At 40.3% G+C, this 24,681-nt stretch overlaps 2 protein-coding genes across 3 annotated transcripts in view; one reads left to right on the forward strand and one right to left on the reverse strand.

Annotated features, from left to right (window-relative positions):
* Positions 1-12,809, reverse strand: part of LOC138040651 (scavenger receptor cysteine-rich type 1 protein M130-like) — a 34,620-nt gene extending 21,811 nt beyond the window's left edge. The window contains 9 exon segments of the mRNA XM_068886336.1: positions 236-559; positions 933-1,096; positions 3,467-3,596; positions 4,485-4,794; positions 7,473-7,613; positions 8,024-8,218; positions 9,331-9,678; positions 11,121-11,322; positions 12,336-12,809. Coding sequence (XP_068742437.1) covers positions 236-559; positions 933-1,096; positions 3,467-3,596; positions 4,485-4,794; positions 7,473-7,613; positions 8,024-8,218; positions 9,331-9,678; positions 11,121-11,322; positions 12,336-12,556 — 2,035 coding nt within the window. The 5' untranslated portion in view covers positions 12,557-12,809.
* The window catches only part of LOC138043519 (lysyl oxidase homolog 2A-like), a 28,128-nt gene continuing 15,074 nt past the window's right edge, over positions 11,628-24,681 (forward strand). Inside the window, exons 1-6 of one of the 2 annotated variants that reach the window (XM_068889827.1) lie at positions 11,628-11,732; positions 18,107-18,308; positions 19,270-19,635; positions 20,068-20,262; positions 22,367-22,507; positions 23,715-24,024. In XM_068889827.1, coding sequence (XP_068745928.1) covers positions 18,132-18,308; positions 19,270-19,635; positions 20,068-20,262; positions 22,367-22,507; positions 23,715-24,024 — 1,189 coding nt within the window. In that variant the 5' untranslated portion in view covers positions 11,628-11,732; positions 18,107-18,131. Of the gene's footprint in view, positions 11,733-14,270; positions 14,793-18,106; positions 18,309-19,269; positions 19,636-20,067; positions 20,263-22,366; positions 22,508-23,714; positions 24,025-24,681 lie in introns of those variants that run through there. The other variant, XM_068889826.1, reaches the window with a different exon arrangement.

Here is a 24,681-nt window from a genome sequence, read left to right on the forward strand (position 1 = left end):
TGAGACAAAATCAGGGGTGTTTTTACAGGGCTTGCCCGTTGCCACGGTGACATATTGCGTCACAATAATGACTGTATCTTGTTCAGCAATAATTCGTGTTTCATTTGGTACCACAATAATGGCAATACATGATACAACGTTGTGGTGCCGATCCTTCTAAGAGGGTCACTTGGAAGCGTTGAAACTGGTTCGAGCCTCCTTAACTCGACTATACAGAGAAAAAAAAATGATTTACCAATCCGGCAGCTCCTGGCAATAACATAGCTCCCGTAATCATAGACTAAGCACGTGGCAACATTATTCCTGAAGTCGGACTCCGCCACTTGGTTCCCAGGGTTTATATGTACACGGAGGTAATATGCCCCGTGCGTGATATCCGAAACATCCACCCACTGGCAATCGATATTGTAATAATAAATATCGTAACAACCGGGTGATATTCCTTGTTCTCCCGTGTCAGAGCAGTTCCAGACTTGTTCAAATCCAGGGTCACACTTGGTGTCTTCCAGACAGAAGCTCGCTTTATGCCCCTGGGCAACCTTTTCACGGGTTCTTTGACCTAAATGACGTAAAGCATAGATCATTTAGCACGGGACTGTATCCTCGTGCTTCCAAGTCAAGAAAAAAATTAACTTTAGATAAAACCAGCATGATCATATTAAAATGCAGTCACCATATAAAATTAATTACATTTCTCCTCTCGCGAAGCAGTGTTTGGTTGTTGGTTTTAGGGAGCCATAGGTATACCCGAGCCAGTGAGCGAGTGAGTGAGCGAGTGGGTGAGTGAGTGAGTTAACGAACGGATGATTCACCAAGCAACCCCCTGACCCACAGGTTTAATTCTTTGACAATATGAACTGACTGACATATTGTCTTTGTTATGTTTATCTCAAGTCCTCGTTTATCTTTCACAAACTTCAGAGGATACTCACTTATAAGATCATAGGAGGAGAACGTCTCCATGGAATGATAATGCTTGTGGCATTGGTGCCACTGCCAGGTAGACTTGTCCACAGATGGTCTAAAATGATCCAACCCGCGATTCTCCACCTTAACACTGAAACGAAGCAGTCGCCTCCGATACCATTTATACTGCCTGGATAAAAAAAAAGGTAAGGTAAAATTAAAGTAAGTGCTTCGATTGAGTTGCCCGGCATTAGTGTGAGGGGAAAAATAAGGAATCTAGCAGATCACTTATGATAATTTCAACGGCACTGTTTTTACTGAAAGAAAACATACGATTAATATGCAAAACCGGTCGCTTATGAGAGGTGGCTGCTTAGTATTTTTACAATGACTGCAAAATTCTCGCGCGCAATTTTTATTGTCAATAAGCAGACAGACACATGAATTTTTCACATTTTTCCACGGGTATTTTCAAAGTTATCACACAAATTGCACGAGGGTACATTGCGATTACAAGTTTATCACATAAAGGGTAAAATTATTGACGCAAGCCGGACAAATGATAATCAACTAAATACTCTTTCATTCGGTTTAAGTCCAATTCAATAAATCGTGGCTGCCTACAGAAATCGCGCTTAAAATGCATTTTATGTGTGGACAAAAAGCAGTTTAATCAGAGTCAGAATCTGAAAGAAGATTCTATTGTAACTTCGCTTGCTCTAGATAAGTAACTGTTAACCAGTTAGGATCAAGTAATCAAGCCCTCTTGATTACCACCAAAAGTGCCCTCGTAATTAAGTAAAAATGCCCTCCGTCTCAGCCAATCAGCATGCAGTAATTTTGCCCCGTATGTGATAAATGCACAAAGCTTGCAGCCAATTTTAGGAAGATGAAGAAAGGAGAGCAGGAGAAGAATAGAGAGAAGAAATACACTAGAATATACTTGTAACACCAAAAGGGATACTGGTCTCCACAAAATTATTTCTCTTAGTGAGATTAGTAATGCTGGACGGAACACTGAAAAGTCAAAACTAAAGGCGTAGGTAATCACGCCTCAATCGGGAGGAGAACTTAGAAAAAAAGGCTACAAAACGACTTCAGCTGCCCCTAAAGCTTATGTTTTTAATTTGAAAGCACTGCTAGTTTTTTTGATTGTTTTTTAAAAAATAGGAATTCACACGATTTCGAGTGCAATTTGGAATAAATAGGCACGATTAATTTTTTTTCAAAGATGAAAAAAATTCAAGACAGCTTATCATAATTTTGCAGACTGAACAATGCGCGCGTATCACGCAAACAGGCCAATCAGAGTGCCTCAATTGTTGGTTTGTTACGTTTTTTTGGACTGAATTACCTCTTTTCTGCACTGTGTTACCTGAAAACTGCATTTCTCTTAGCCAATCAGAATGGAGAATTTTTTTCATATACAGTCGAACCTCGATTATCCGGACCTCGATTATCCGAATTTCTCGATTATCCGGACTTTTTCTCTGGTCCCAATTTTGTCATGAATATTTGTTAGTGATCATCAAGATCCCTAGCCATATTCTTTTTAAAGCTACAGCGTTGAAAAGTAAAGTAAACGCGACTTTGTTTCTCTTTCACGGCAAAAAGCAAAATAAAGCAGCGCTTGCACACGTCGTAACTAATGCAGAACTTTCGAATGAGTCTGATTGGCTTAGAGTTGCTTTGTTGCTAAGTGAAATTTCACGCTCTATTGGCTCATTCGGCAAACAAGCAACACTACGTCACGAATGTTTATTCACGATCATCATGTCCTTGAAGCGTATTAAGCGATCCGTTCTTTCGATAAAAGAAAAACAGGCTATAATTTTGCGATTGGAGAAAGAAAAAAAAGGAACCAATTTGTCAGCTGAAAACTGCATTTCTCTTAGCCAATCAGAATGAAGTATTTTTTTCATATACATGTGTATATAAATTATTAATTATAACAAAATTCTCATTTCAACATTGCACACTGTGTTTACCAGTCACTCGAAAACCATTTCGTTCTTGCTAAGTCATTTCGCCTGGCTAAGGGTCCGGTTTTTCTTTTTCTACCTTTCTGATCCTCTTATTTTTGGAGAGTCTTCTTTCGTATTAAACCTCAGTGAATGAAAGGATTTTTCGAATATTCGTTACACCAGATCAAGTTCATTCAAATATATCAACCTCGTTCCCAAGGGATCCTGAGAACGAGGTTGCACATATATTTAAAAAATTACCCAAATCATCCACATTAATGACAGAAATGAAAAAAATTGCGAGATGGAATTATTGTAATTAACAAGTAAAAAACGCACACGTATCACGCACTCACGCAAAAATTGCGCCATCTGGTTCTCGCATTTGATAGGCCTCCGAGACTCTTTTTGATTATCGACCAATCAGAATACTTGATTTATTACCTCCTTTTGCACTGACTACCTCTATTCTGTAATGACCTGGAAACTACGTTTCTCTTAACCAATCAGAATGGGGAAATCTTTCCATGTATATTATGAACTTGGTAAAAGCATGAATAGAGAAGATTATCCATGAAAGAGCCTTTTAAGATTACCTCATCGCCGCAGCTGCACTAGCAGATAAGCAGTTCTCTTCCAGTGCACACTGCAAGTATTCCAAAGCAATCGCATTCATTTCCATGTGAATGCGCAACAAATCGGTGTCGATTACAAGATCTGGTAAAGCTGAGGAAAGAAAGTAGGAAGTTTTAAACGTCGTATTTCACATGTGCCGAATCTAATGCAAATGAGTTAAAACAATAGATTTTTTCATTTGCATTAGAGTCGGCACATGTGAAGTTCGACGTTTGAAACGGGCCCTAGGGCTGGACTAAACGAGACGAACTAAACGGTAGTTTGGGTCGTTGCAAATTAATGTGGGTAGACCTAAATTAAGATTGTTGGGTCAAACTTTGAACTTAACGTCAAACCAAACGCAAAAGCGAAAATATACATCAAGTTTTAAGTTACGAGTCAAAAATTCGACGTTTGTCCCAGACGCGATCTTTATATAGAACGTGTTGGTCGATCTAAATACAGGTCGTCGAATTTAATTGAGTCAAACGTCGAACTCGTCATGCATGAACATAATTCGTTCTATTTAGTTCTTCTCATGGGAAGTTCGACGTTTTATTCGAGAGCGGGAACAAAAAAAAGCAGTTTGCCGCATATTTCTGAAAGCAGTGGCAATTTTAACGCCGACGAAAGGTAGAGCTGAGAGATGTAAAGGCAGGGAGGGTTAAATGTGACCTCCCCGGTGACTATAAAATGACATACAATCGACCGCAATATCTAATGACTGGCAGGAGCAAATATGTAAACGAACCAATCACAACTCACCCATAAGCAGACGGGTCAAAAACATATGTGACTTAGTCGGAACAGACCACGTATTGAATGGTTCAAAAATCTGGCGCCGCATTCACGTATTCCCGCTGTAAGTGCGGGCTGCATGTATTTGCTTTCGTTGTTATAACTGCCTCATTTGAATTCCGTCATCCGTTGTAAATAGTCACAGCAACAACAACTTTGTTTTTTACAATCAATTACAAACCACTCTTGCTTAGATCTTACCGTTAACGCACACAACCCCAGCTAAGCTCTCTTTGCTGCTGCAAGTAGTATTTTTCCATTCATCGTGCTGACAGTTATATAGGGAGATCTCGTCAACGCGGCATCGCACCCCCGACATGATCACGTTTAGGTCCGTTTCGCTAAAGTTATTCTTCGTTACAGCCTTGCCAGCATAACCAAGATTAAGCTGTCGGCACACTGTCATGGCTTCCTCTATTCCCCAGTCATCTCCACAGACTGTTCCCCATTTTCTATCGTGGAACACTTCCACACGGCCCTCCTTTGAGTTTGTGCCTCCCAGGATTCTAATCTACAAGAAAAATGTTAAAAAGCTCATCTTCATTCTTGGTTTTCAGTCACGTGATTATCTACATTTTTTTTTCGATCGAAACAAAGGAAATTAGTTGCATAAGAATAGAGTTCAATTGTGGGAATTTACGTTTGAGACACCAGCACGATCTTCGTTTCTTTGCTACCCTAGGGAATCATACTTACATACTTTATTTCAGTTGTAAAAAATAAATACTTACAGTGCGTTCACTGAAACCGGGGCCACCCAGATAGTGAGAACCAATCGACCACATAGTCGCGTAAGCATCACCGGTCAACGAACAACTTGCGATTTCATTGTTTTGTACCGGACATTTCATTCGCTGGATCTCAAAATGTTGTAATCTATTGTTTCGGTTCTGCTCTCTGATTGGTTTTCATTACCTGGGCAGTCCCGGTTTCAGTGAACGCACTGAGACAACGTAACTAAGTTAAAAATTAGAGCGACTTTCATATGATCTTGAAAAATAAACGTAAAAACAGAACGTAAACAAAAATGCAAAGTATTTGATTGGCTTATCGAACAAAAACAAACGAACGCGAATTTTCATTGGCTTAGCGAACGCGGATGCAAACAACGTCATCTCTCCATGGAACATTCTGGAAAGCGATCGGCATTTCGTTTTGACGTCATTTAAAATGCAGAAAGGATTAGAATTACTGAATTTAAGTGCACGAATCAGTCAGAATAAAGTAGCTCTGTTATTCGTGATCTGAAGTCTTTGACACTGTTAATGAATTTGATGCTTGCTCAGTTTAGCCTATCCGTGGGCAAACTACTGCAGACCATTGGCTAATGGTAATGATAGTGATTGACATATTCAAATGCGCTTTACAAGCAATTGAACAATTAACAATTATTCCATGAGCGCGCGTTGGATATGAGATGGTAAATAGCCAACGAGGCGCGTAGCGCCGAGTTGGCTATAACCACTCTCATATCCAACAAGCGCGAATGGAATAATTGTTTTATTAAATTCCTTAAACTCCAAAAGTTTAGAAGTACGAAATACGAGCGAAAAAAGCGAGAAAATCCTAACCCAATATGGAAAAAAGTTGATGAAGATGCGATGTTGTGTAATACCTCGTGGTCAGACAGACGCAGGCTCATCACAAAAACATTTCTTACCTTTTCGCGTATCTCTAAGCTTCGAAAGTGATCTAAACTTTCCACAAAAACGTTTTTCTTTTGCTTTATACCGAAAGAAATTTCGCTTTCTTGTGTAAACCTTTTTAGTTTAGCAACGCTAAGCGCAATCATTTACCATATAAGGTCAAACGAAGGTATATGAGCTGATAACCGAGATTGAGTGAACCAATCAGAGCACGAGAATTGCATTATCCGAGGTTGAGAATTTAATAATTGTATATATTCAATGCTAGGGAGATATTAGCTACTAGCTACTCTAAAAATCGGAGGGTAAACAAAGTGATTATTATTATTATTATTATTATTATTATTATTATTATTATTATTATTATTATTATTATTATTATTATTATTATTATTATTATGATCGTGAGATCGGACATCAGCATATACAGGCGCCGCTGGCAGCCGTTATCAGCCCATTAGCGATCTCTCCCGGTACATGAGTGAATGAAATGAGGCCTGACCATAACACCGGGAGCTCCATACCCAACTCTTTAAGAATATAGTGTGTGGGTCTTTTACGTCCGACTGGGTTGTGAACATTGAAGAGTTGTGAGACGGGGCCTACGGTTTATAATCCTTATCCGAGAAGACTTGAAAGTCTTAACCATTTGCGGATGTAATTACAAAGGCAGCACTTTCTCCTCATTTATTTTAAGACCCTGCGTGTTGGTCCGGCCGGATTCGAAGTCACGACCTCCCGCACGGCAGCCCGATGCTCAAACTACTGAACGACCGGTGCATCTTAAATGTTTATTGATCTTGCTGTCTTTCTAAATTGGACTTGAGAACGTGGCATAATGTTGGCTAGATAGCGGGGAACGATTCTGCTTACACATTAAGATTTAAACATCATTACAACGTCACTTTACAGTCTGATGGTAACAGGAAGTCACTTCAGGGACACGATACCTTGTAAAATACTATCAAATTTTATGAGCCCAAGAACAGTCAGGGCAGCGAAATTCTACACCAACTGAACTTTCCTGCTATTGATACCATAGCCCCAATGTCATCTTGAGATAACCAAGGACAACAAAAAAGTGCATTGGTCAAGAGTCAGCGGCTTTTGTAGGGTACAGAAATGAGTTAATAAGCCATTTCCGAGTTCATGTCTGCCTCCTTTTCAAAGCGAGTTTAAGTGCGAAGTTTTTCTCATGAAAATTAGTTTTCATTCATATGTAAAGTAGACCTAATTACCATCACAAAGACTTCGCACTTAGACTCGCTTTGAAGAGGAGGCAGACAGGAACTCGGAAATGGCCTATTATCAAAAAATGAAAACCACGAGTTTTAGTGGGGAGTTGTGTTCTCCACAAAAAAAAACAGAATCCGGCCGTTACCTTATTCTACAAGTGTGTAACATACAATCATACGACAACTTCAAGTCATGTAACTGTATCGAAAAATGTGGACGAGAATGGGAAACTCTCTATCTCTCCTCGAACTCTCTCTTTTCAATAGCACTTTTGGAGCCTCAGACTACTTAAAGTTACCATAGATACCTGATGTCCCTGGAGAGGTGGCACGTAACATCTGACGCCAGCATCTTCGTGGTTATTACAGTTTGATTTGCGCCAGCCGCTATGTCTGCATTGGCTGATATGTCTCTCGATTCCCTTGCAAATAACTTCATCCAATAAGACCTGTCGAAAAAAAGACTTTAATACCCATACTACAGGTTATTTTTGTTTCTTTGGTTGTTTTTGGTAAACTTGTAATCGGTCAAAAACAGAAAACTGAGAAACTACTTTGACCGGTCACAGCAAAGGCAGAAAATTAAATGAACCAACCAATCACATAATATAAATGCAAACCAAATACATGCAGCCAACAGTGAGCACGGGGAAACGCGTGCCAGCATTTGGTTTGGCCTCCGATTGAATGAACAAAGTGTTGCTAGATTTTGAAGCACGCCTATCATCAAGCCACGTGGTAATTTAAAGCCAAAACGTTTGTGAAATGGCATTCGTCCGCTAACGCTTTCAACAGCAAATTACATGGCTGGCTCTGGACCAGAATTGAAATGGACAAAAGACTGCAAGAGATACATTACTCTTCCCATTCCTCTTCCGTAGTATGCACTTATTGTTGCCATTGCCGCTGACCCATACCCAAGTGACCTGCAGACGACATTGGCTTCTTTCATCGTCCAGTGATCATCACATACTGTGCCCCAGAAGCCGTGATATTGAACCTCTACTCGCCCCTCTGACACTAAAACACCGCTTCGAAGTCTTACGTCCAAAGGCTGGAAGAAAGAAAAATGTTTTTTCCTTGAAAGACTCATTCAAATTCATGAACCTTACAGCGTATCAAAACATCGATAAGACGTCACGTGTATGAGCTTTAACCGATAAAACAATATTCAATAGAATGCTTTATATGAAGAATAGACTAGAATAGTAATGAAGCTCGGCTTGTTTTCTTGCATGCTTTTATCACTCACATTTTGAACCTTTGCTCGGACTCCCGAGGGACACGCTTTTCGTGGAATGTGTTTGAAGCCGTTCAAAAAACTCGCAGCATGTGTTTTATCGGGTCTAAAAACACTTGGCTACGCCTGGTGTTTTCAAACCCGATAAAACATTGCTGGTCGTTTTTTAAACAGTACATAAAACACCGTCGTATCTACTCCCCAACAAAATTTTTAATCTCGGGAAATGTTTCACATCGGTCTTGTAGGGCAGAGATCGTGGGTTCAAATACCGTTTCAGGCTTCCCTTTCGTTACTGCTCAAATAGTTTTCGTGATAGCGATGATCTAACATGCTTCAAATCTCTTCAAGAGATCTTAAGTTAACTTTTCAAGTAAATTGGACTGAGTTATGGCTTACATATTGGTGGCCCTGGCTCATCAGTGCGACTAAAGTGAGTAAAAAGATTAGAGACTCGCTTGGCACTTACTTCAATTGACTTTTTCAATCTAAAACAATCGAGGATTTGTGTTCTTGTAGAACATCTAATATATAAACTTAGCCAAGCCTAAAAGCGGAGCTCCCAGGTTATTTATTCTTACTGGCCTTACTTAAGCACCGAATTTACGGGACAAAACCTGTTTACGTGACCCGTCAGTTAAGTCATTTCTCAGGGGTGCACCCCCTTCTAAGAAAAATCCTGGATCCGCCCTTGATCACCCTACTTCTGCGCCTCAAGGTATTCCGAGTAAACGCTTATTTTAGGATACTTTGCCCATATTGTAGGACTTGAACGAGGCCGAATAATCGCGAAAGACGTATGATAGAGTCAAGTTCCATTTTGAGGTGACGTTTTCTTCGGCTGTCGCCGTCGCAGGTCTTAAGGCCCCTAGTCTTAGCCCATGGTGCTCCGCTGGCGCGCTTCGCGTGCCTGAGCTCGTACTAACCTTTGTGATATTTCTTCGAACGCATTTGATCCTCAACGCTCCTGTATCGCTGCACTGGTGACGATCAAACCCGGCATGCAGACACGACACAATGGATGACTCCCACCCTTGACAACTGACTTTATCTAGCCAATAAACCGGCTCTACCTCCTGTAATGCAACTGCATACGACCCCTGCTTTTCGCTGTTTGGAAATCCAAGCTGACCACACAAAACGAACGAGTTGACAGGCGTCCAAGCAGAGGGGCAAATGTAGCCCCATTTCCCTTTGTGTTCTACTTGGACAATACCTTCGGATATGTAGTCATCTACAACAGGGCCCAGTAATCTGATATTGACTTTTCGCACCTGGAATGGAAGTGAAAAAGAGAACGTTGAACATGAGCATTAATACATGCATGACTTGGTTAGCAAATCCATTCAATAAAATTCAATCAGTTAAAACAACATCCTCAGTGGGTCTGACGATGGTTCGAGTAAACTTAGATTTTGTTTGCTCAGTTGTAAATATTAGTTATGAGTGTCACCGTGGTAAGGGAGGTCACACAACAGAAAGATGCCCCCGTTATGTCACGCAGAGGACAGGACACAACATCGCGAATTCCGTGCCCTGCGTATCTCTTTGGAAATACAAGCAAGAGTTTTGAGACAGGGCCTAAGGTTTATAGTCTGCTCAAAGGACGCATTTTGTACTCATTTATTGTCAGACCCAAAGAGGAGTGATTTGCTTTGTTCTGATTTCAGTTGATTTGTAGTCTCCCCAATCAGTAGAGCACTCGTGCTCGGCTAAAAAACCTTGGGACTTAAATAAACTGATTATCGTTATATTATTATTATAGTCAACCAAAGGAATCAACCGTTATCTTGCGCATAAATTAGTTTTCAATTTGAGGTCCAATTTAATTTAGGGGTTCAGTCGATTTGTGTTTTCATCGTTATCAGCCAATCGGAGTGAAAACGCCAGACCAATCGTTCCCGCGCTGAGTGTCTGGAGAGTGCGTTTGCTTTTCGACATGGTTGGTTCATTTGATTTCCATTATTTAATGTGAGTGGCTGAAATAATAAATGTGGCTTTGATTTTAATTGCCGCTCTATCGACTTTTGATGTTTGTGTGAATAGTTTATCCTGGGAGCAGGGCAACCAGAGGAGCGTAATAAGAAGAAAGAACAAGACAAAAACAAATTGGCGAAGGCAGCGAGTTGTGCGAGGGATTGGGGAGGGAACAAAGACAGCAATACCCTTTCTCTAACTCCAATATCCCCTCTCCAGAGGTTTCGCTCGCCAATTTACTTTCTTTTTGATCTTCGTCGTTCCAAGTACACAAGAAGCAAACATTGTGCTAATGCTTTAAAGGCCGCGTATCTACTGAGAACAAACAGACAATTGATGCAATTGACCCCACCAAAGGATTAAGGACTCTTTTCGTTCGACCAAAAATTTGGAAAAAAACCGGGTATGGAATCGAATGGAACAGATATATTCCGGGAAAAAAAAAGGGAAATTTGGGTATTCCTCGCGAAGTGGTCCTAACGTTACGGAATTCCAGGACAGCCGAAAAATCGCGCAATTGGGGCAATACTCCTTTGATCGGCCAACCGGAAACTGTTCCCTTCGCCATATGAAATTATCGAAATTCTTAAATGAAACTTCTGGTCAAATTGAAAGCGTCCTAAGTCATGACACACATGTCCTAATAATTAATGACTTTGTGATCTATAAGCACTCTACTCGAGCACTCCATAATTAAAAATGATATAAGGAGAACGTATGTTGTGCAAATACGAAGTACCTCGCGGCTCGATATTGAAGGTTCTGGCTCAATGACTAAGTCGCTCATATGCCTTTTGCAGACTGTACCGGCTTGATTAAATGGCAAACAGTTGTTCCAGCCCCAAGGTCTGTGGGAGCACTTATCAATAGATTCCTCCTCTCCGGAACATTTGACGTCATCTAGCCAGAATTTTCCATTTCCCCGACCAAATGCATGCGGTCTGAGTACAGATGAAGAACAAACACATCTCACATAATTGTTGGAATCCAGTTTCCATTTTCCCCCCTCCACAAGGGCCTGTTCCAAGGCAAATTATCCCTAAGGTCAGGGAAATGAAAAGTGATTTGGGACGGAGCATAGGTACATCCGTCTCATTTTCCGCTCGCAGTTCTACCACTTCACTATTTACAGCCCAAACGCAATCGGTCGGGACGAAACAAAGAAATTACCCACGAAATTTGGACGGGAAAAAGACCCGTTCCCCTTGGATGCTAGCTCGAGCAGTCCGCTAGAAACCAGCATCTGGACAAATGGAACTCTTCTAACAAGCAATAATCTCTCCACCAGGGATGGGGTCCACAATAAACTGAAGACAGACAGGTGCAAAGATCGGTCTGGGTAGTCACCCAGGTAGGCAATCAAAATTTTTCGGGGTTTCCTTCAGTCGACCTTGCATATCGTCAATCCTTCCAGAATGTACCATTGCATAATAGAGATAATTGAAGTAGTTATATTTATAGATATTGTAAAAATGGCTTTCTTTTGGGATTGACATATTTTTTTATACTTTTGCCTTCCTCCTGCGGATTGCTTTAATAAGAAATCCACTGGTATTCCTTTCTTAGTATGCAAACTTATCCTTGAAGCGATTTCGTGACTCAAATGAACGGAAGTGTTCGTTATGTGATGAAATCGTAGCAATCACAATTTTCTGGGTGTAGACATGAATAATGCAGTGACAAACTGTATACCTTACTCTACAATCTCTGCAAGGAAAATCCTGACCCAAATTGGAGGATAGCAATTTAATTAATTACTGAAAGCACTACATGGTTCGTGCAACGTCAGTGGTTTCCGGAAAAATTGCCCGTGCATATTCTGTTGAGATTTGAATTACGTCCGCCAAAATATTAAGCGCTGGAAAGTGAAAACCCTTCGCTATCAACAGAGCAATCGAAGTATTGTTGGCGTCAAACGCTTTGCAAGCATATTATTATAGTTACCGGAACTTACCCTTTTGTGAAACGTAACGCGTCCGGGTACCCAAGCATTCGACAAACTACCCTCGCTGCTTTCTTGTTCCATCTGTGGTCACAAACTGCTCTCCACACTCCTCTGTAAAATACCTCGATTCTACCTTCGTATCTGTGTTTTCCTCCAACCAAGCGAACTTTTACAGATATCGAAAGTTCCACAGTTAAGAACGCGATACCGGCTAGTAATATCCAGCGCATTTCGAAGCTGCTGGAGCGAAACCACGACTTTGACTACTTATGCCGGATCCGAAATAATCGTTGTAACTGATATATTTACCGAAAATTGACTTTTATCAATTAGTAAAATGAGTAAAGTCATCAGCCGTGGGGATCGAAATATTCGTGCGCTCAAATGTATTTGTAAGTGGATACGTTAGTCAATAATAAATTCGTTGAGAATCTCTTTCAACGCTAAATCTTTGGAGAAAACAGTGGGTCCTTGTGTTCTCGATTTAGCACTGTCGGCGCGCAAAGGAGTCGGCTCTTATTACGTACGTAAAGACGTGACAAGGCTCTCAAGTAAAGAGCCTAATCCTCTTAGAACCACGCTTAATATATACAATGTTAGGCTAAAGCAGAACAGAGATGTTCGTCACAGGAAAAAAAAGAGAGAGGGTGCTGGAGTCCTATCAAATCGTCCCTGGCGAGAGAGGAAGATAAAAGAAAGCCACACCAGAAAAGATTGAACACACACCCACATACATGTGGCCAGTATGATTTTTTGCAGTTTGCAATGGTTGGCAATTGTATTGCTTGTCGGTTCCAAGATATCGATTTGTTCAAAAAAACTTTTCCACGAGCTAGTATGAGGGGTTAGTCTTAAAGCAGTTAAAGGGATGAAATTCAAATCACCATCTCAAACCATCTCACTATCTTATGACTAGTACTGGTAATGTCTCAGAAGGCTCCTGTACTGTAATCATACGTTCACAAAGCCACTTCACATTTATGAGAGGATCGAATAGGTCACTGTAGCCTCCAGAACCAACTTCATTTTCACATTAACCCCTAGGGCGGGTTTTTTAAACAGCGAGTGGCTAGTATCATGACTTCGGATGGAGGGAAATACGGACTGTTACTCAAGCGTCATCAAATCAAACATCGATTCACCAGTGAGTTACACAAAAAAGAGCATAATCGACAATGAAGAAAGAGAGCTGCATGTTAGGTCTGCAGTTCCTCAAATTCATCGGTGTCAAATCACAATTAAGTGTCACTCAAGCAGTGATAACGAGTACAAAGTCACGTCCTAAAGCATTGAAGTAACCTTGACCTATAATTTCAGAGCTCTTAATATAAGATGTTTGTAAAATTGGCTGTTTTACTTCGCTAGCAGGCTCATTATCTTCACGGGAGTCTACATTTCGATCCCCATATGCCGTTGTGGGAAATGATGACAAAAAGGAATGTCATTGATAAATTGTTAGTGTAAAAACACTGCTACTTCAAGTGAATCACGTTTTATGAAATGGCTTGACGTAAGCGATATCATGTTTTTGCAGGGTAATTTGGCTTTAAAATCTTTGAAAACTTGGAAACCATGGGAATAGAAATGGAAAAAAATTGACCGATCGAGTATTAAGAAACGATGATATGACCTTTGTATGACCATATAAAACGGATGTAATCCTTCCTTCGCAAAATTGGCGCGAATCTCTCAATGGTTGTTTCTCTCTCTCTTGGCTTAACAAAAGTGTACCGTATATCTTTTACTTATGGCCCTCTTCCTTTCGTTTTCTATTTATCAGATTTATCTTTCCTTGTTTAAGACAACAAGTTGTTGGAACCATGCAGGAAAAAGTACTCTGTATGTTCTTTCTTCATGCCCAAACATCGCCAATTGTAAACCTACAATATGCCCGATTAATTCCGTCAGTTTACCAACAAAGTGTCACTGATTGTAGTTCGATACGTTCTCAAAGTTGAAGCTATCTATTAAAGTCGTAATACAAGTGCCATTGTGTCACTCTATTGATTCTATTGAGCAACACAGATTTAGCAGGGCCTCCTGAGGGGTTACCCTATCCGATTTCCTGTCTGTGGTGCAGCTATCCACAGTCACAGCCAACAGCAAGGGAAATTCCGGTTTCCTTTAGCTGCGCTGAGCTGTGCACTGGAAGAGTTCATCTCATTTGGAAGAGATCATCTCATTTGACCAGACGTATTTTAATCCTCGTTCGATCAACTCCGCCAGCACCACAATGTCCAAAACAGCGCGTTTGTTGAGTTTTCTTAGCGTTTTCTTGATAACTGAAATCACGGAAGGATTAACTGGTATTCGTCTTAGAGGAGGAAAACACAGATTTGAAGGCATCGTTGAAGTCGAACACAATGGAGAATGGAGGGGTGTCTGTGATCACGGATGGGATAAGTTCGCAGCCAACGTTGTATGTCGAATGCTGGGATATCCAGAAGCGATGCGATACTACAAAGGGTGAGTTAATGCTAAAAAGAATCTAACATAGGGCCCAAGTTAAAATATCTTGCAGCAAAAATCGAATTGAACCTTGCCGGATTAAAGCTGGCACCCACTTTAATCAATTATAAATCTCACATTTCATTGTTTTGAAAAATGACCAGCTAGCCTTCGGCATTAATTTGCTTGGTCGTCAAGGCCGGGGCGTCAAGGATTATTTACATCAAACTGTCACTTATGTCATTATTTTTGTCCCTCGGCTTTGCTGTTGAAAATATCCCATGGAGATTCGATATATTTACTCTATGAAGGCAACTTTTAAAAAGAAAGGATAATATATCATATTTTAACACTGAATCATTATTGATTCACAATTTCCTTTCGTTACAGTCACAGGTAGCAGTCCAAGCGTGAGTTACATAATCATAAGATATGAATGATTGCATTGTCTCCATCTTTTAAGGTGCTGTTTTTACAAGCGTTGTGAAAGATCTAAACCACGTGACACATCCAGATCAAAGCAGGTTTCCGATACTTTTCCTCTTTGGCCAACGAAGCTTGATTAGAAATAAAACGCAAACTGCGGTGACAAACATGAGGCTGAACAAGTGCATAACTGAAACAAATTTTTACTGACTTAACGTTTCGTATATATGTCTCAACATACATACTAAAAAGTAGCCGTTAGCTAAATTCCCAAATTGTTTAAATTTATTGCAGTAATTTGAGTAGCTTGTGAGGTAACATTGATAAAAACAATAAACAAACTGCGGTGATAAACATTAAAATGCATTATGTTTATCACCGCAGTTTGTGTATTGTTTTTGATCCAGTTAGAATGGCCGGAAAACAAGAGTATTTATGATGTAACGTTGATAGTAACAAAAGGAGGTAATGTATACAAGAAACAATGAAAACAAAAGAAACTATATACACAGTAAATGCATATACGTAATACGCATGTATAAAACTATTAATGGACTGAGATACGGTGTTTCGCTGCTAGATCACGAAGAAAAAGAGTTTCTTTTATGGTACAATGTTGGTCGGACCTCCCAGTGGCTAGAATTTTAAAGTGGTCCCATTTTATGATGTGACCAGTTGAGATTAAGTGATCAGCCAGAGCTGACGTGTTGTTACGTAACAACGATTTGAGGTCTTCAGATTTCTGGTCATGTAGCCTATTTGTTGTACCGATGTAAATTCATTACAATCCCAGCAACTAGCTTTATAGATAACTTTGGACATAAGAAATCGAGCTAATTTGTCCTTATTCGGGAAAAAAGACGATGTTACCGGTACTATTAAAAAATACTGTAAGGTCCATGCATGCAACCGTAAACCCAATTAGGATAGGACTATGTAAGTTATCTTTTTAGGTACCGTTGTTGGGCGTTCAGCATTTTGCTGTTGTCTTCCTAAACACCATTAATAATTTACGATACTACTGGATAACCATGCATTCTGTAACAACAACAACAATAAAAAAGGAGACGAACAAATACGAGAACAACGAAAAGAAAGTGTACGGATAAGATTGATTTTGTATTTTTTGGTGTGAATGAGTCCCATTTGGTATTAAGACCCTTAAAAGTTTCCTTACGATAAACAGATGTCGAGAAATCGTGTTGATTACGTTTAAGAAGAATATGTAGGAAAGGGATATGGCTATTTTCCTCAAATTCAGTTGTGAATTTGATGTTATTATGACAATTATTTAGAAACTGTAAAAATTGGTTGGCAGAGTCCTGGGTTTTAAATAAGTTGAAGGCATCATCAACGTATCTTCAAGACAAATATGGATAGTTTCATCCAGGAACGTTTGTAAACAGGGACGAAACATCAAAAGAGCACATCGCCTCCTGAGGGGTCCGTTTCTCGAAAGTCCCGAAACTTTACGGGCCATTTTCGGGTGTAACAATTCCTTTTGCATCTCAAGAACGGAGAGGATTTAAGTCGTCAAACTTCACAGTCCCTTTTCTTTTTGTTACCTTAACGACATGTTAAAAGATCGGCTCCAAAACAACCGGTTAGCAGTTTCACAAATGGCTTTTCGGACCCGAAATGTTTCGGAAATTTCGAGAAACGGGCCCCTGGTTATGACTATAGGTCTTGGCCCAGTGAAACTGAAGGAATCTTTGATGATGACATTAATGACCATAATTGTAACAGATATTTTTGGGCCAGTTATGCGGAAAGCACATTCGTTATCATGTTCAATCATTTCTTCCATGTTCAGCTTGAATAGCTGACGTTTTCGAACAAATTTATCAGGATATGTTCTTCAACAAAACATTTATACAGAACATCTCAAAAAGGTTTCTTTCTCGTGAAAGGAGCTTAAAAACGGCGTTAATTGGGTATGATTTTTGATATCATTCAGAATATGATATAGCCCTTCTCGGTGTTTTTTTCCCGCATCGCACAGAGGCAGGAGTTTCTAACTAGGGGCGTGCACCTTCCAAACTAGATTTCTGTACCAACACGTTAAAAAAGCGATTTTTTGGGAGCACCGTTTTGCGTCAGAAAAACGGACAGAAACATTCATTCCATTAAACAAACGACGACGACAAAGAAGCGCACAGCATGTCGATTTCATTTTTACTTTTTTGTGACGTAGAGAACCCATGACAAATTGAAAATGAAAAGTAGCCTACTCTTGTGATGGTAGTTGTGGCCCACGGTTCATTATTGTTCATTCTGGCGAGGAATATCTACGATCGGCGTCAAACAATCTGCAAATGTTTTACAAGGGCAGCAATTTCATTCGGTCATTTTAAGAGACAGAGTGTTGGCTTAGCCGACGACCACGACCTCCTGCTCTCAAGCCCAATCGGGACATGTGGCGCGGCCGGTCGGTAAAATGATCAGAGTGTCTTTGTTTAAACCTACGATATTACTTATTGCTTCTTTCTGTTCGGCAAGAGGTTCACATTATCTAAGTTGAGGCTACTTTAGGCTTCACATGGACTCTTCGAATCCAATACTTCTGAGCGCCGCCACGTTTAGTTTTATTGACGACTTATATATCTTCAGGGCCCTTCGTTTTCTCGAGCGAAGGCACCGCCGGCTAAGAGAAACGAAGGGATCTGGGAACCAGAATGGTAAGGGCCCCGCACCATTTACGTCTACTTTGAGCCGCCCGAAAGAAACGCCAGCTTCACGTGCTTTCTATTTTCACAATGCTTTTCTCAATATCTTCATTTTTGTTTCTCTTTTTACTAGTTTCTTGTGTCATCTGTAAGTTATTGAATTGTACCTTGAGCTCTATCCTAAGACCTTGATGCCCAAACAGATTTATTTGACGAATGTTTTTGTTTTTCTTCTCCAAGGCCAAGCGCTTTCGGTCGTGGATCTATGTCGTATTGGTTGGACGACATCAGATGCACTGGAACTGAGGATTCTATCGCGCACTGTTCTCACAGAGAATGGGGCCGACATAACTGCCGCGACATCAACCCTGCTTCGGTCATGTGTAAGTTGCATGCGGATGACATGACAACTATCCCTGAGCCCGCGAGAAGCACTGCTCAGGTAAAACTTCACAAACAAAAACTTCTAATCTTAAAGCAACGATGTCGGCAAGAATACCGAAAACATCTCTGCGAAATACAAATTAGCTTTATCGTAATCACTTCATGACAAACGAAACCCTTAAATGACAAACGTTTGCTTGTTACCCCCCAAACCATTGGTGAAAAAGCTCCTTTCTGTTTTAGAAGGCCGTGGGATTTTCATTAAACATTCTCGGCAACTAACTGTATTGCTAGGGTTTCACGTGGACGAAAACAAAAGATCTCTCATTAGCCGCTTTTGTTCGTCCACCAGAAGTCGTGCATTTCTCTATTGTTATTGGTGCCTCAAGAGGTTGGTTGAAAACGCCCTATTAGTAGATAAGAAGCCCGAGAAAGAAAGGAACAATGAAAATTAAACAAAACGTTTGACAAATAATGGCATCCGTCTGGATATTCAAATTAGGCTTGAGACTCTTAATGAAGAGCATTTCGTATTTCTTAAGACCTTAAATTGGTATTCTTTCTTTACTACTGTGAGCTTGCAAAAATACCGACGAATTGCCGAAATTCTGTGTTCAGCAATGCGTTTGTGAAGGTGTCGGGCTTATTACCCAACATAATCTGTATCGCACAGACCACATTTAAAATAATTATTAGTCTTTTAAATAATAATTATTATAATTATTATAATTATTATAATAATAGTAATAATATTTTTTTTAATAATCTATTGTTGTTCTTTTAGTATTTATAGATTGCAATTTTCAAATTACTTTGATCATGACTTGATGACTACGTTTAGCTAACGTCGAAACGCCGTCTTTTCTTAGCAAAGTTTTAACTAATTTTTAGTATGTTTAGATATGCTTTATCGCACTTTTTATAATTAAATGCTTTTGCTACTGTCAATGTTGTTATTTTTATTGTTTGCTGTTCCTACTGTCGTTGTTATGTTCACTAGTGTTTCTTTCTCCCAACAGGAACACGAGGAAGATGCAAACATTAACGTTAGGCTACTTGGTCTGATTATTGATGACTACATTTCAGAGGGTGTTGTTCAAATTCAACACTCGACGGCGGGGAAGTGGGGCTACATTTGTCCTTCCAATTGGATACCTCTTAACTCATTCGTTTTGTGTGGTCAGCTTGGATTCCCAGACACCGAGGAACAGGATTCGTACTCGTCGATAGTGCAGGAGGAGGAACCCGTCTACTGGCTGGACCAGGTGACGTGTAAAGGGTTCGAGTCGTCTATCGTGTCATGCGATCATGCAGGGTGGGGTCGCTCAGAGTGTGAGCCTGGTAAAGTCTTAAGGATCAAGTGCCTCCGCCGAAGGGCAGAAAAGGTAAGGTAGAGAGTGAACTGTTTTTACGATTTGAACGGTATTTCTGAGATCAGAGATGAGACGATTTAGGATTTGAACTGCCGGGCAAAAATTAGGCAACCTTATATTAACAAAGGAAGGCAATTTCCCTTTAATTGTAAGACGGGATGAATGACTGGTAGGCAAAGCAACTTGACTGGCTGAGTTACTAACTCACTCAATCATTTCCTCTCTCCCTCCATCACCCACTCACTTACTTGCTCTCTACCTCCCTCCCTGGACTCACTCACTCCCCCCTCCCTTACTACCTAACTCACTCACTCACTCACTCACTCACTCACTCTTTCAAGCAGTGAAAGGCGAACGCTCCGACAGACTAACTTACTCACCTTAAACTGATTCTTTACACTGTGAGAGTGCCAAATTGATTGATTGATCGTAATTCTTTTGAAGCCACAAGGGATAAGACTTCGAAGTGGCGCCCAGATCTCTGAGGGACGAGTGGAAGTAAAGTACCGTGATACTTGGGGTACAATTTGTGATGATCACTGGAGCCTGAGAGAGGCAAATGTCGTGTGTAGATCTCTGGGATATGGGTCAGCGGCAATGGCAACAAAGAACTCAAATTTTGGAAGAGGAGTTGGAAAGGTAAACAGACTTTTACGTGAAGTATTTGAAATGATGGTGGGTGGGTGGCAAGTGGCAAGTGAAAAGTCGCCATGATAGCCAGACAAAACTTTCAAGCGCTAGTTCATTTGTCAAGCCTTCACAAACATAACAAGCGACAAATGAGAGATGCGCAAAATTCACTTCAAAATTCGCTTCTGGTTGGTTGAAGAAATTTCCTGGGGCTGCAATCGACCAATCAGATCCTATGGATAACGTTTCATAGTTCTAATGGGGGAATTCCTTAATTTGATAGCTTACTTTTTTTTTACTTTTTTCATGTTTATTTATGTTATACTGTACAAGTTTTAAGCTGTTCTCCGCTGCACTAACTGTATTCTAAATCTATTTTATTTTATTTTATTTATTTATTTGTTTTTATGTGAATGTGTAGTTATGTATTTGTAACCATTTTATCTGGAATATATTTGTAAGCAATGCTCGCCTCGACTAGCTATTGCTAACTGCGAGCATTGCATAGCTTTGTGATATTTTATGCAAAATACATAATAAAAACTAAAAACTGAACTAAAAAAAACTGATAGCCGTTCGTTTATCACGGAGTTGTGGTGTCGTTTATCAGCAAATGTTAAGCATTAGCAGTTTATAAAAAGTGCACATCGTTTGGCCTTGGGTTCTTGCAGCAATTATAAGGATATGACTTCGGTCATCTTGTTTACTGGTGTCCGTCGCAGCATCATTTGCACCTTTGCTGCTCTCGGGGACGAATGATGCTACTCCTAGCGAAAATAACAGCATGCATCCCCCCCCCCCCCTCGGGGGAACTCGATATTTTCCTGGGTGGGGAGATGTGGCGCAGCCCCTCATACCATGACCCTGTTTAAGACAAATATCGCTGATTTTCCTACCCTGTTTAAGACAGAAGTCCGATTTTTGATACCCTGTTTAAGACATTTAATGTGCCTGGTATCAATGCCAAAGTCAACGGAAGTCAACATTAATTAACAAGGGCTTGTAAAAAATTTTTCCGAGAAAAGATATCCAGTTTAAGACAAAAAGTGATAAATCGATACCCTGATTAAGACAAAAAATGATAAATTCGATACCCTGTTTAAGACAAAAATCCCGAAAAACATACCCTGGCTGACCGCACGTGCCCATTAAGCCCTTATAAGGGAGTCCCCCCCCCCCCCCCCCCCGGGCATGGTATTATCCTGTTCCCAGTGGTCTCGATCATTTCTATAAGCACCAAAGAGAACGACTATTGGCTTGCTCCTGGACCAGGAAGTCCTCGAATCATTAAATCCGTATGTTTTGCGCAAACTTGAAACTAGGAAGAAATACTGACTTTCAACGGTTACATAAGAATGAACCTCACTGCTACTGTTATCTCGCATTCGAGGCGTTGCTAAAGATTGGGAACGAGATGTCGTAACCAGGTCTCCAGTACACGTGGGAGGAAGAAGATTGCGCGATACTGTTTCTTTATTCGAGTAAAGGTCATCAAAGATAATTATTTCTTATAAAACAGTCTTTTAAACGTTTTTCCCTTCAACATATATTCATCGATTCATCATGGCTTCATCAGATGAAAATCCGCGGAAAAGGAAACACGACCAGGGCTATATTAGGGCATTTTTCACTTGAAGACACTGAGGAACACGCTGATGCTAACAAAGATGGAAATGATGACAGTGACTATGACAGCGACTTCTTTTTGATGATGATTTATTTACATTCGATCAAAACATTCAGAAATTAGTTATAAAACAATGAATTAACAAAGTGTTTCTATCAAACCAGCAACAAAGCAAATAAACATTTCACTATATCCTGTTTGTACTAAAAAAAATATTGTCAGTGTTGTGAACTAGACACAATATAATCCAAATATTATGAGATAATAAATTAGTTACAATGACACAGGCATAAATTTAGATGCTCTTTGGGAGGACTCAGATTGCACCAGAGGGCACCAAATCAATTTCAAAATTTCAGAATTTCCCAGGGAGACCCCCCTGAAGCCCCCAAGCAGGAGGGGGCTACTCCCTCCCCCCACCTTCCCGCCCCAAAAAAACACTCAATATATTACCTTTCTAATGGACTCGTTGATTGTGTGTTTCAGACAATAATGGATGATGTTTATTGCCAAGGAAATGAGGTAAGTATCATGCAATGTCGGCATCGCGGCTGGTACAAGTCAAATTGTGATCACTATGAAGATGTTGGCGTCAAGTGTCACGCGCCAAAGCTTCAAGGCCACAAGGTGTGTTCTGACACATAATATAGGTATACAGAGGCATACATGGGCATGAGTGGGCATACGCTGTGTACTACAGGGGTATACATAGAGGATATTACATGGCCGCGCAGGGATACGAATTTTATAGAAAGCTCGCGTTTTATTGGCTAATAGTGTTGGTTAGCAGGGCAACACCTATATCCTCACATGTGAAAGATAAAAATGATATGTTCACTGCGTGCGGTGAAGATATGATTTTTTTTAGCAAAAGGAGAAATCCTGGTATTTCATCAATATCTATATAATAAATGGGTATATTATGGGCATACATGGGTCTATATGGGTATAAAGGGGTATACGGGTTTGTATGAATATTTGTCTAAATGCACAAATAAATAAATACACTACAATAAGGGATACATGAGATACCTAGAAGAAAATTCAAGATGGCTGCCAATTCCTGAACTGCATCAATCTGTAACGATCGGAGAGCTGGAAAGAAATCAAGGTATGTGCATCTAAATGCCTCACCATGTTGATTAAGTATTTAATTTGACCAATAAATGATTTTTAGGGGTACTCCATTTAAGTACTCCATGGAGTAGGGCTCCCCGTTTTGTCCTTTCCCGTTAAAGTCAGGATCTCCCACTGAAGTCCTTCAAATTTCCTAAAGCTGGTGTCCGGCGAAGGATTTCATAAATTACCTTAGTGTCTTACCTGATGATGTAATGTGTTATCTGCCTCAGCCTTCTGCTTCGGCAGATAACACAGACCTCGGTTTTGATAATTCATGATATCATGCTCAACCTCATCCAATAATTGCTTATTGTCATTTGACTCATGTATGCTTCACAAAGTGTTGCAACGGTGAAAAACGGCAAAACTCCTGGGCCCCGCCTCGACGGGAACTTTTTTGCTGACCGCTCTGGAAAGGGAATTCCACGCGACGTGTATGAGAGTTTTTATCAACTTGCCTGAGACAACGCTCCCATTTTTTTCCGACGAAACGTAATTCGAAGTTTTATCAATTCTCTTGGACTTACAGGGACCCTATTGATCCGTGGAATACAATACATTGCATTAACTTCATCGACTTAACTTCTTTAGATGCTTTTGTTTTTACCTATTGCAGACTGACTAAGAATGATTTGCTCGGGTTGGCGGGTATGAAAATGCTGCAAGTGTCAGTCCTTATTGTATCTAAGAAAACGCTCAATTTGGTTTACCACAGATACGACTTCAAGGTGGCTTGCACCCCAAAGAGGGTCGGGTGGAAGTATTCCATGACAACAAATGGGGATCCGTATGTTCCGATGGCTGGGGGATAAAGGAAGCCATGACAGTTTGCCGACAGCTTAACCTGGGCTTCGCCAGTCAGGCAGTCACCGAGAACGTGTTTGTAGGAAAGAACCATAAAGTAATCATTTCCGGAGTAAAGTGCCGTTTGGATGAAGTTTCCATTTACAATTGTCAGCAAGACGAATGGGCAAATGTCACTTGTAGCAGCGAAGAGAGTGTAGCTGGAGTCATTTGTGTTGATGGTGAGAAGAAACTTAAGGCTGCCACCATGACGATATTAATACTAGGAGTTTACAGTACGGACCATTACCATGGAAACGGTTTGTTTCAGGATTTTTTCTCTCTCCCGTGGAATTTAAGATGAGCGGAACACAAAAGGTTTTCAAAAGCGGAATTTATTTGTTTGATCGCAATAGTACAATTATAGCAAGCGTACTTTAGTTTTACCATGAGTCCATGGTTTTACATGTAAAAGGTTACCTTTCAAAGTTCGCTTGTTGAAGACGAAGATTACCGTGAATATTCACCGTGCGGAGAAGTGTTCGATCGCTCAAAGAAACGATGCCATATAATAATCAACTTACCGTCTAACCTCGCTTGCTCGGGACCGTACTGGAGAATTAATATTTGTTGCAAGTAAAATCCGTTCTCAGGTTGAATCCGTTTTTACCTAGGTTAAATTAGGGATCCTTATTTTACCTAATCAACCCCCTATAAAAGAACTAAAAACACCTTTACTTTCCCTCAAACTCTGTCTTTCATCTCAGCACATCATAGTAAGGGAACAAAGAACTGTACTATGCACTTAGATCCAGATCCATAGTCCTGTGTCTTCACCACTACACGAACATGCTCAACAGTTCTTTTAATTATTTACTTCTGTATAATAAGTCAATTGA

The sequence above is a fragment of the Montipora capricornis genome, chromosome 3, assembly GCF_036669925.1.
Source record: "Montipora capricornis isolate CH-2021 chromosome 3, ASM3666992v2, whole genome shotgun sequence".
Taxonomy (NCBI): domain Eukaryota; kingdom Metazoa; phylum Cnidaria; class Anthozoa; order Scleractinia; family Acroporidae; genus Montipora; species Montipora capricornis.